General features: G+C 44.0%; 1 protein-coding gene across 5 annotated transcripts in view; it reads left to right on the plus strand.

Annotated features, from left to right (window-relative positions):
• ZMYND8 (zinc finger MYND-type containing 8) overlaps positions 1–12,440 on the plus strand; it is a 1,749,249-nt gene that overhangs the window by 498,408 nt on the left and 1,238,401 nt on the right. For all 5 annotated transcript variants that reach the window (XM_069651296.1, XM_069651297.1, XM_069651293.1 and 2 more), the window contains exon 8: positions 10,068–10,123. In XM_069651296.1, coding sequence (XP_069507397.1) covers positions 10,068–10,123 — 56 coding nt within the window. The remainder of the gene's footprint in view (positions 1–10,067; positions 10,124–12,440) is intronic.

Raw genomic sequence — 12,440 nt, forward strand, 5'->3', positions numbered from 1 at the left:
GCCTTGCTGGGAATGTGGTCAGCAATGGATAGGCCTTGGCTTTGCAATGAAAATCTGGAGTCAAGATCAAACAGGAACCGGATGCCACACAGAAATTCTGGAAGAGAGTCAGGAGTCAGTGGGCCTCATTAAGAGTTGGGCGCAAAGGGATACCGGGCACCGGTAAGGACACCGGTGCCGGTAATCCCTCTGCGTCCTATTCCGAGTTCCCTTAGCGGGTCCCTTCCTTAACACCTGGTTTGACCAGGCATTAAGGACGGGACCCATTAAGGTACTTTAGAGCCAATAACGGTACCACAATTTGCGGTACCATTATTAGCGCCTTCCCATTGTGGGAATGGGGAATGGCTTTTTCAATGGGGATTTACCGGTCCCGCAAAGGTCGGAATAGACCTGTAAGTCCCCATTGAACGAGGGCGGACTCGGTACCGGTATTGGAGGTAGTCATGGCGCTAATAGCCCCATGATGAGGCCCAGTGTCTTCAGTGCTTGTCAGGGGCCCTTATTTATAATGCCAGATGACATCATTACAGTATATGACAGGGGCAGGGTGGTAGTGTGGCTGAGCAGCCACCAGGCTTATCTCAAGAGGGGTCAATGTGAGTAGTCGGGTGGCTACACAGAGATTCTGTGACAAATATCCAAATAAACACTTAAACACTTACACTCAAGGTTTCTTGATTAAAAAATAATTAGTTTATTTAACAGTCAGTTTGAATAAGCCTTCTCCAGAAGGGGCAATATAATAGTAACACACAAGTACACTCCAAAATACACACTCTTATTTTCTCTAAATCAGCAAATACCCATTTGGGATGGCACACAGGCACTTCTACATCCTCAGGTGACTTAAATAGCTAGGACACGGTGGACATTAATATATCACTCGTACATTTATGTTATGTTATGTTATTTTACATTTATATAGCGCCTTATATAGAGCAATACTGAGATGAGTGTTAAAGTAAAGAGGTTTCAGAATAAAACAAGAGATCAGACAAATATCCTAAAGCAGGTAAGTACTTTTGAACCTCCCAATGCAAAGTAAATTAACCCATGCCTGGAGGGAAGGTAAGACACAATCGGAGAAGAGAAGAGTCATTCATGGAGCCAGGCCAACCAATGTCAATTGGGCAAAAGTCTAGGTGAGCTGAAGCACTTCTTGTAGGTTAGTAAAAGTCTTGGACAAGGGTTTTGAAGTCTTCGTAGAAAAGATAGAATCAAAGTAGGGCCACAAGCTGGGAGGTTTGTGAGAAGTAGAAGATGCAGGCAATTCTACAGAAATAACCAAGACAAGTCTCAACCAAGATCAAGTAAGGCTACAAGACAAGAGGTAAGTTCTCTTAGACTGTACAGTACCTTTGGTTAGAAGAAATGGTTCCAGCTGGCTTCTGTTCCTTTGTGGCTCTGCAGATCCTATTGTTCCTGGGCCTCAGTCGTGGGGACAAGAGGGAGGACTTCTGGGGACTCTTACAACTTGATGGTCAGTGGCAGAAAAGGACCAACTTCTATTCAGCGGTTTCAGCTCCTCGAGTTTCAGCAAATAGAACCACCGCGGACTCTCAGATACCACTCTGGACTTTACTCGCACTTGAGGTCCAATACTCTGTTGAGGTGGCTAAGGCTTGATCAGTCCTGCTTACTGGGAGTCCGGAGGATCTTCCACAAGCTCGGGTCTGACTTAAAAGTGATACACTCCGTTTGGTGTTCCTCTCCCTGGCACTTCGGTTCCAGCAGCAGCAGCAATGAAAGTAAAGCCAACTCCAAGAGGATGTCTAAACGACTTCACTTTGGAGTTGATTGGCCCCACCAACTCAAGGGGAGAAGTCGTCCTTGCAGGGCTTCTCTAGTTGAGGCGAATTCGGAGCTTCAGCACAGCAGCAGGGCTTCAACGGTCAAACCAACAGTCCAGGAGATGCAGCAGGCGTCTCTTCCAAGTTCTTCTTCGGATTCCTTCGTCCAGGGGTTGACTCAGCCTTCCAAGACAAAAAGCCTTGCCTTTTATGCAGGTTTCTCCCATTCATTCTATTTTCAACAATCATTTCTACAAACATTGTGCAAGACTTTTTACCTACCTGCAAAGAAGATCTTCAGCTCCCCTTGACATTGTGCAATTAACATTGGCTGCCCTGGCTCCCTGAGAGACTCCCCTTTACCTCTGACTTTGTGCTTTGGAAGGTGTGTTAAACTACTTGCCTGTTTGAGTTATTTGTTAACCTTTGTTTTATTCCTCTATTATCTTTTTCACCTAACTCAGTATTGCTCTAAATGTACCAGAGACAAATCAATATCGACAGTGTCCTAGCTATTTAAGTCACCTGATGGTGTAGGAAGTTCTGTGTGCCATCCCCAATGGGTGTCCTCTGATTTAGAGAAACAAAGAGTGTGTTTTGAAGTATATTTAAGTGTTACATGTTTTGCTCCCTTTCTGAAGAAGGCGTATGTAACTGACTTTGAAATAAATTAATATTTGTTTTATCAAGAAACCTTGAGTGTAAGTATTTATTTGGATACTGTACACTACCAACCTGTGTAGTTCAAACTTATATAAAATGTTGGGTCCCTATTGCCAGGAGGTCAAGGTTATTGTAGTGCACCCAAAGATTACTGTTTACAATGTTGCCTAATAACTCCCCTGTCCTTTGTCTCTAGGAATGCCTGAATGCAACTTGTCCTGATTGGCTGCACCCTGCCGTGTGATTGAAAGCCTAGGCTATGCATGAATGGGGGAAACCTACTTAAAAGGCGAGGGTTTTGGTACTAAGAGTCGACCACTGGGAGAAACACCTGACAAAGAAACCATGAACGAAGCTTGCTGCAACCTCCTGGACCTTTGAATAGCCTGGTGAAGACCTGCTGCTGTGCTGAACTCCTTTTTCACCTCGACAGAGAAGCTCTGGACGGAATGACTTCTCCCCTTGGGTTAGTGAGACCAATAAAACCTGAGACGAACTCCAATGGACCACTATCGCCTGACTTACTGTGCCTCTCCGTTGCTTCGGAAGCCCAATGCCAGGGGTCGAGTGTCCATAGTCAAGTGAAACGTCTGCAGCGGCAACTAATCTGGCTAGAAGCTCCAGGAGCCTCCTAAGTACCTTGCAGAAGCAGGACCTCCAGATCCAGAGTCCCCCCACCAGAGTGCAGGACCGAAGGAGTGAAGGAAGTCCAACCGGTATCCGTGATCCACATCGGTGCTGTTTGCTAAGCGCAGAAACCCTGACATGCCGCTGAACCGAAAAAAGCCTGTAGCTGCCGACGACCTCCCAACTACTGCCGCAGGAGCTCTCCAGATGTCCTCCCTCTTGTGCCCACGATTGAGGCTCAGGAACAAGGGTCTGCACCGCTGTAGCAAGACAGAATCCAGCTGGACCACTCTTCGTCTAACCAGAGGTACTGTTTAGGCTTGGGGTACTTAACTCCCTGCCTGTAGCCGCACTTTTCTCACTTGGGAATTGCATTGGCTTCCCTTATTTTTGAGTTGATTCCAACTCCCTTCTCACAGGCTATACAGCTTGTGACCCTACAGTGATATTTCTGAACCTCTCTAACTTTGTGCAAGACTTTGATCTAAGAAGTGCATCAGATCCATAGACTTTGTCCCAAATTACTTTGTCTCTGTCCTGGCTCCCTGAAGACTTTTCTAGTCCATTGACTTTGGTACTGTTTGTCCCTCCTTGGTGGTAACTTGTTGTAAACAGTGTTAGGGAGAATTCTCTTTTGCTGGATTTAGGACTTTTTAATTTTGTCGTGGAGAGAGTGAGACCTTTTTCCCACTCTCTCATGTTTTTTTTAACTGATTTGGACTCTGTATTTCTTTTGGTTTTGGTGTCTGACAAACTCCATAGGCAGGGATCATCCTATTGTATTGTGACACACAGCACCCTCAGTGCAGCGTCACTGAGGAGTCCTTTAGATTTCTCTTAAGGACTTCTCTTGGATAAACTACTGTTTCCAAGAGTAGTAAAGTGAAATTGACTTAACTTACCTTTTTCTCTTTGTAGACCCAGCACACACCATCTTACATGGAGTGTAGGAGGGGTTACTTAGTATCCCCTTTGTCTTCCTTCTCATGTAACATTTTTATGTTACCCTTACTACAATTAATGGTTGGTGGCAGTAGTTTAATTTTTCCGACCATTGTATGTTTTTACCGCAGGCTGACTCCTCAGCTGCAGTATTGCACCAATGGGTGCCCATTTTGTCAAAATGGTCCCGGTCTTCTTTCTTCGCCATTTCTTGTTTGTAAGGTCCTTCTTGAGATTTACTCTGCGTGCCAAACCATGTTTGGTCCCTTCGTTCTTTTTGTCTTTGACGGGATTCACTGGTGAAGCCCGCCTCTGGCTGCAGCGTGTCTGGCAGGGCAGGAAGCGAGGGAGGTTCCCGAAACCTCCTGTCCTTAGTCTCCTTGGTTACAGGAATGCACCCAAAGGTGTTTGGCTGGCTTGCTGTCCTTGGAGCTAGGCTGCGAATGAGTGGGAGAAACTTGTATAAAAGGCTAGGTCTTTTGCAAGGAAGGCAGAGTCTGCCACTGGACGAAGGAACCGAAGAAGAAACTGGAAGAGAAGCTTGCTGCATCCTCCTGGACCGTTGGTTTGCCCGATAAAACCTTGCTGCAGTGCTGAAGCTCCAAATTACGAATTGACTAGAGAAGCCCAGAAAGGACAACATATTCCCTTGCGTTGATGGGACCTACTGACCACAAGGCGAACTTGATTGGAACCCCTCTCCCTGCTGGCTGTACTTCTTTGCTGCTGCTGCTCGAACCGAGTGCCAGGGGACAGGAACATCATAATCGAGTGCATTGTTTTTAAACCAGACCAGAGCTCCAGGAAGATCCTACAAACTCCCTCGTAGCAGGACTACCCAAGCCTGAGCTTCCTCAACAGAGTGCTGGACTCCAGAAGCAAGGGGAGCCCATAAGGTGTCGAAGAACCGCAGTGGTGCTATTTGCGAGTAGCTGAAACCGTGAAGTTCTGCTGATCTGAAGTGAGCCCATTGCTGCCACAGACCTTCAAGCCGTAGTGCAGAGTCCCCAGACTGTTAGGGAGAATTCTAAAAAATGTGCTAATTCACTTCACCTTAGAGACCCCCAGCAACTTTGCTGGATTTTGAGGACTTGATTCTTTTACCTGGAGAGAGTGACACCCTTTTTTCCCAGTCTCTCATGTATTTTGAAGTGTTTTTTACTCTTGTGTTCTTTGATTATGGAGTTTTAGACAACTCCCTAGGCATCATCTTTTCATGTGTCACACAGCACCCTCAGTGCAGTGGTACAGGGAAGCCTTTCAGGCTGCCCCCGGGGTAAAATACCTACTCTGGGATAAACTACTGTTTTCCAGAGAAAGTAAAGTGAAATTGACTTTACTAGTCTTTTCAAATTCCTAGACCCAGCACTCCCTATCTTACAATAGAGTGCTGGAGGGGTTACCTAGTATCCCCTGTGTCTAGATACTCATGTAGCAGTCAAATTATACCCTTTCCTATCGAAATGGCTGGTGGCAGTTGTTTTACAACAAACCACCATGATTTTTCCTGACTGTGAACACCGGTAGCGTTAAATCGCTTGAGACATTTTTTTCAAAATGGCGTCTGAGCCCTTTTTTTTTTTTTAAACTGATCCCGGTCTTCTTTTTTTCTTTGTGGAACAGTCCTTCTAGAGTTTTGCTCTGCGCGCCAAACCAGGTGTAGTTCCTTTTCTTCATCGCCTTTGGCGCGCTTCAGGACTGAAGACCGCCTCTGGTGCCTGAGTGTCTGGCGGGGGCAGGAAGTGAGGGTGGTGCCCGAAACTCCCTGTGCTTAGTCTCCTAGGAGACCCAAATGCACTCTGGCGTGATTGGCTGGCTGACTGTCCGGCAAGGACAGCCATCCTACTGGGTGAGTGGTAGCTAGGCTGGAATGAATGGGTGGAAACTGGATAAAAGGCGTGTCTCTTGACTTGAAAGGCAGAGTCGACCACTGGAACGGAAGAACGGAAGACGAGCTTGAAGAGGACGGCTGCTGCAACTCTTGGACCGTTGGTTTGCCCGGTGAAGCCCTGCTGCAGGTCCGAATCGCTAAGTTTATCTCGACAGAGAAGCCCTGCAAGGATGACTTCTCCCTTTGAGTTGGTGGCACCAATCAACTTGTAAGCCACGCAGATACCATTTTCGGAGCTCGTAGTATTTTCCTCAGAGTGCTGCAGGAAATCGAATAACCAGGGAGAGGGACACCAGTTTGTGTGCTTGACTACAGCTACCGGAATTGAAGATTTGCCAAGTGCAAGCTTTGACCAGTCCCAGTGCAGTGCAGGAGTCGCCCGACATCCTCCCTCTTGTCCCCACGACTGAGGCTCAGGAACAGCGAGATCTGCAGGAACTGCTAGGAACAGAAGTCTTCAGCTGCATCTTTTTCTTCATTGTAAGGTACTGTGAAAACCCGACCGAGAGAACTTACCTCTCACTGCAAAGGTGCTTGGAACTTTGACCACTTGCAGGCCTAGTCAGCTTGTGACCCAACATATGAATCTTTCTTTTACTTATTACTTCTGAGAACTTTGTCAACGACTTTTCTGTTTAACTACCAGAACTTCTTTATCCTATACAAGACTTTAGCCCATTGACTTTGGCCTAACCTATTGCATTGAATTGGCTCCTCTGGTGAATTCAAACTATTTGCACTGTAACTGTAATATTCGTTTTATTAACCTATGCCTTTTTGCTCCTACTTCAAAGTACTCTGAATGCCATTTTGCTCCTTCTTCAAAGTAGTTTAAATGCCTCAGACCCGTACCATGTAAAGTACTGAAGTATATTTTTGTGTGATATAGATTGCCTCCTTCTGGTGAATGTTTGATAACTGACTGTTGAATAAATTAATAAGTGTTTAAACAAGAAACCTTGAGTGTAAGAATGTATTTGATTACTTGTGATTGTAGACCTCTGTGTAACATATATACAGCTCACTTTCCCTCTTGAGATAGGCCTGGCTGCTCAGCTCGGTTACCAAAAACTGTGTAGTACAGACTTTTACAAACACTACCTAACACAGACGTCCTCCCTCTTGTCCCCACGAGGAACAACAGGATCTGCAGGACAACAACAGGAACAGAAGCCAGCTGGAACCTTTTCTTCAGACTCGAGGTACTGTGTAACTTGGGGTACTTACCTCTGGTTGTGTGTAGCTTGCTTGCTCTCACTGCAGACTTGCATTTGCTGCCCTCTGCAGAGTTGTTTGCATCTTTGCATTTCACAAGCCTCCCAACTTGTGGCCCAACAGTGATTCTTTTGACTACAAAACTCATTGTGCAAGACTTTTGTGCTATCTTCAAGAAGTGCCTCAGCTTCCCTAGACTTTGCTCAATTGACATTGGCTGTCCTGGCTCCCTGTAGACTCTTCCTACCCTCTTACATTGCGTTTATCTGTCTCTCAAAAAGTCATACATATGTTACTTGTATAGCTGGGAAAGGGTTAACCTATATTTCATTGGGGCATTGTAAAGTACTTAGCTGTTTGGAGAAACTTGTTAACCTTTGTTTCCTTTCCTAGCCTTTCCCTTTTTCCTTAACTCCAGTATTGCATTTAAGTGTAAAGTGATATATCAATGTCCACAGTGTCCTAGCAATTGACGTCACCTCAATGTGTAGGAAGTGTGTGTGTGACATCCAAAAAGGTTATCTACTTACGTAACTGAAACTGAAGGAGTTTATTTTTGGAGTATATTTTATTGTTGTATATTGCCCTTTCTAAAGAATGCTTATTTCAAAACTGACTGTTACATTAATAAACAATTATTTTAATAGGAAACCTTGAGTATAAGTGTTATTTGAATACCTGTCACTGTGAACCTCTATGTTACAACCCCACAGCTCATATTGACCCCTCTTGAGATAAGTCTGGCTGCTCAGTCACTCTACCAACTTGTGTTGTACAGACCTATACCAAAGATTGGGTTGCCTATTGCCAAGATGACGAGGCTGGTGTAGTCTCCCACAGGGTAACTACATACAATCTTGTTTAACAAACCAGTACCTCTGGGAAAGGCTTATCTAGACTTCATTGGAAGATTTAGTTGTCCTTTTTTAGTTTGTCCCATTTGTTGAGAAACGATTCTAACCTTTTTATTTCCCTTAACCTTTCCTTTCTACAACCTCAGAATCTGCAAAGTTTACTAGTTTGATATATAAATGCCATTACTATCCTTGTGATTGATGTCTCCTCAGGGTGTAAGAATTGTGTAAGAAGCATATCCAAAGATTATCCACTAATTGTTTTGATTCTGAAAAGTAATTCTAAAGTCTATTTACATTGTTACAGCTACTTGCCTTTTTAAAGAATGCTTATTTAAAAATTGATGTTAATTTAATAAATAACTATTTATAACTGAAACCCTGAGTGTATGTGTTACTTGGTTACTTGTATTTACGGTTTTCAATTGTACAGCTCTACAGCTCACATTTACCCCTCTTAAGATAGGCCTGGCTGCTCAGTCACACTAGCAACTTGTGTAGTACTGACTAATACCAAAAGGTGGGTTACCTAATACCAAGCAGATAAGTATTGTGTAGTCTCACAGTGTGACTGAACCAATTCTTACCTAACAGACGACTCTGGGAAGAGGAGGAAACCTGTGATGATCTGTGTCTCGGTGGGCAAGAAAGGATGACAGAGAAGCAGAAAACTATCCTATGATGGGGATAACGGCAGTAGGCACCCTTGGACATCCCAAACGGAAGATTACTTGGGTTGCTGGCGGTCCCAGCACCCTTCTAGGCTATGGGATTGACCCTCAGCCAAACAGAAGATCCTGATTGTAAGCAGCTGTAAACAGCCTATAAAGCAGTTAAAACATGGAAGACTCGACTAAGCAGATGAGGGGAGGCAGCAGGAGAATTTTGGAAGCACAGATTGGACCACCAGGAGCAGAAAATCCAAACCTGGATATTCCCAAAATTACTGCACTCTGCCAGTATTGCCAATGAGAGCTAAAAAAATGTCAAAAACATCAAGAATTGTAGGAATGTTCCTTTAGCAGTTCGGGAGACCTGCTTCTTGCAGGTTGAAGACCAAAGCTACACGAGAAAGAGGAAGGGATTGCTCAGGGCCTTAAGTACAATTTCAAAACAGAGGTTGCCAAAGGCCAGCCAACAAACAATAGATGGGCCCTGGGGGTGGCTTTCAAAGGGTCAGATAGCCAACCATGCTTGTTGGTCCAAAGGACTGCCACTCAGCCTTGACCACTCCCTCGAGAAGTGAGAGGACAAGGCCACGGATCTACACCGGCTAATACCAGATGGGACCAATATGGGGGCTGCCATTGTTGTCTCCGAGAGACCCGCGGTCAGAACAGACATTTTGGGCCTACCCCATGGTCATCGAAAACAAAGGAAGTACAGAAACAGAAATGCAGAGGGTAGAATTAAAAAAACACATAGGTACCCTCATAGCTGTCAAAAATAGTACATAAGGTTACCAATGCAGTAAAATGGCTTGCAACCTGGGTGAAGCCAAAACTAAAGTCTAGCTGCCACCAACCTACTCCCTAATACCGCTGTACGGTGCTATAATCAATCTAGAGCAAACAAAGGGAGCCTAATTGACACCCCCTGGGACTGGGAGCTTTAGATGCCACTCAATATCGTATACCTCAAGTAAGGTGTAAATTATCATAGTGACAGGGGGACTTCAAACCCAAATCAACCCAAACTAAGCCAATGATGCAAAAGAAATATTAGTAAGAATAGCAAAAGATGCGGGAGCACTAACAGTGTCTCTGGAATCCCCAAAATTGAAATTCAGACTTAAGACCCTTGATGATTAAGAGTCACAATTTGATAGAAAGAGGGTTTACAGGCTGATATCCACTCAATTAGAATTTGGTCAGACTAAATCTACCAAGCCCTAACAAAAGCAATATTTTTGAACAGTTTTAATGGCTTTAGTTCCATTGTGCCTTAATATTATGGCCTTAGTTTGAGGGTCTTGGACTGACTGCTAGAGGTTTTGGTTTTACAGGGTCCTTTAGTATTTTCATGTGCGGGGAGATTTATATTAAGATCACAGTTGCTAATTTAGTTACTTTGTTTTTTCAGGCAATCACAAATTGACGCAAACTGCCAAAGTGCTTATCAAAATTTGTGAGCATGAGGTAAGCCTTGACATCTTAATGCAATTTGTTTTTTGTTTTGTCAAAATGAAAATGTTTCTACCTTCTCATTTGCAATACCTGCATGAGGGATTTTGGTAAAGCTGTGTATATAAGTTTTTTAATAGCTTATTTGAAATAATAAGACACATATTGATGCACCAATGTTGATTTATAATGTTGTCATTAATTAACCCACGGTTATTCTCTGAATCAAGGTTGGGCCAAAAGGTTATTTCCTCTCTTACATAATAATGTGCTGCTAGTTTTTTTCTGAGGCTTGTGAATCTGGTAGACTTGTATGATTTTTATAGTACTTGATCTAATGGCTTGTCCGCAGTACTACAGGGTGTTTACTTCCAAAGAAAAAGGACATCTGCAAGGGCATTTCTGACTCACTATACCTATCCTAAGTGATCCTTTACGCATCAATATCTTTGGATTATTTTTACCCCTTCATTCATATGCGGCATGAGAGTAAGCTGAGAAAGAGTTATTCTCGACTCAAATATCTATGGCGGGTGTCAGACGCTTGCTACTGAACTTCGACTTGACCTGCAAACATCAACTGCCATCTAGAATATCTCTAAACGGTTTTCTTCCATCAGACATTGAGAATGGTTAGGTAAGAATTAGTGCTGTCCAACTGGTGTGGGACTCCACAAGACCACCTTTTTAATATAGGCCTGTACTACACAAGTTGGTAGTGTAACTGAGCAGCCAGGCTTATCTTAAGAGGGGTATTGTGAGCTGCAGAGCTGTACAATTGAAATCAGTAAGTGCAAGTATCGAAGAAACACTTAAAGTTTTATATAAATATTTATTTATAATATACACAAGGTTTAAATAAGCATTCTTTAAAAAGCGTTAACTGCTAGTAACATTTAATCAAAGTTAGGATTCAGTTTTTCAAGACAGTAATAGTTGGTAAAGACTTTTCTTATGCGAACACATGTTCCAGCACACAGAGTGGCTTCAGTAAAGGTCAGTATTGCACTTCTTTTGGTTACCAATTCAGTTATTGAGTTGTTAAGGAAGGAAAGGTTAGAATAAGATTTAGAACATACTTTCAACAGTTTGTAAGACAATTACAAAGGGAGGCAGGTAGACTTTTATCCCAGCAATACTAGTGTCAACAATTAAAACCTATGAGGGATCAAGCACTGCAAAAGCCAATGGGTTCAGAAGGGTGCCTTTAGGGCGCTATTACAGCCAAAGTCAAGGGACAAAGTCAGTAGTTCTGATGCACTTCTTCTTAGATAAAGTCTTGACAAAATTAGTAAGTTCAGAAGAAATCACTAACTGAATTGAGCTGCTGTGTAGAGAGCACAAGCTGTTAGGCCAGTGCAGGTGAGTTGGGATCAACTCCAAAGTGTAACAAAAGCACTTCCTAAGTTAGGAAGCACAGTTTATGGCTAAAGGGTGAATCCCCCAAGTCCCACAGTACCTTTGATTTGGAGAAAAATGTTTCAGCTGGATTCCTCCTTGCTACAGCTTGGCAGACCCTTGTTTGTGGAACTTGGTCGTGGTTATGAAAGCAAGGACGTCTGGTGGGCTCTTGCGGGAGTACTCAGGAGATTGACTCCCTAGCAATGGATTTCCTTTGTTTCAGCGGCACTTCAGTGTTTTGGCGCTTTTTTCTCAGCACCAATGAAGAACCAAAAGCTCTGGTTGGAAGTGTCTTGCTACCTCATTCCTGGACTCTGGTGAGGGGACTCTGTATCACGATTTCCTGCTTCTGTAGGGTCCTTTGGATGCCCACAAAATTTGGACGGATATGGACTTCGCAAGACAATGCACTCCTCAATGGTCACAGGACCCCTGGCTTTGGGCTTCTGCAGCTCTGGTGAGACACAGCAAGTCGGGGGTTGTGCCAAATGGAAGCTTGTCTTGAGGCTAGTTGGTTGCACCAGCCTAAGAGAAAAAGCCCTCCTGTTCGGGTCTTCCCAGTCGATTAGAAAATGGGTCAGCACAGCTGCAGGGCTTCACCTGGCACTTTGCGGTCCAAGAGGGTGCTGCTGGCGTCTCTTCACGTCTTCTGCTTCGGATGGTCCTCTCCGGTGGTTGACTCTGCCTCTAGTTTCAAAAATGTCACCTTTTATGCAGGTTCCCATTCATTCACAGCCTAGGCTGTTGTTAGGGAGAAATCTCAGAAATTTACAAACTCCCTCTACCTTAGAGACCCCAGCCACTTTGCTGCATTTTGAGGACTTGATTATTTTAACCTGGAGAGAGTGAGACCATTTTTCCAACTCTCATGTATTTTAATGTGATTTTATACTGTTTCTTTTGGTTGTGGAGTCTGACAAACTCCATAGGC

This window comes from Ambystoma mexicanum, chromosome 3p (genome assembly GCF_040938575.1).
Source record: "Ambystoma mexicanum isolate Mex_15411 chromosome 3p, UKY_AmexF1_1, whole genome shotgun sequence".
Taxonomy (NCBI): domain Eukaryota; kingdom Metazoa; phylum Chordata; class Amphibia; order Caudata; family Ambystomatidae; genus Ambystoma; species Ambystoma mexicanum.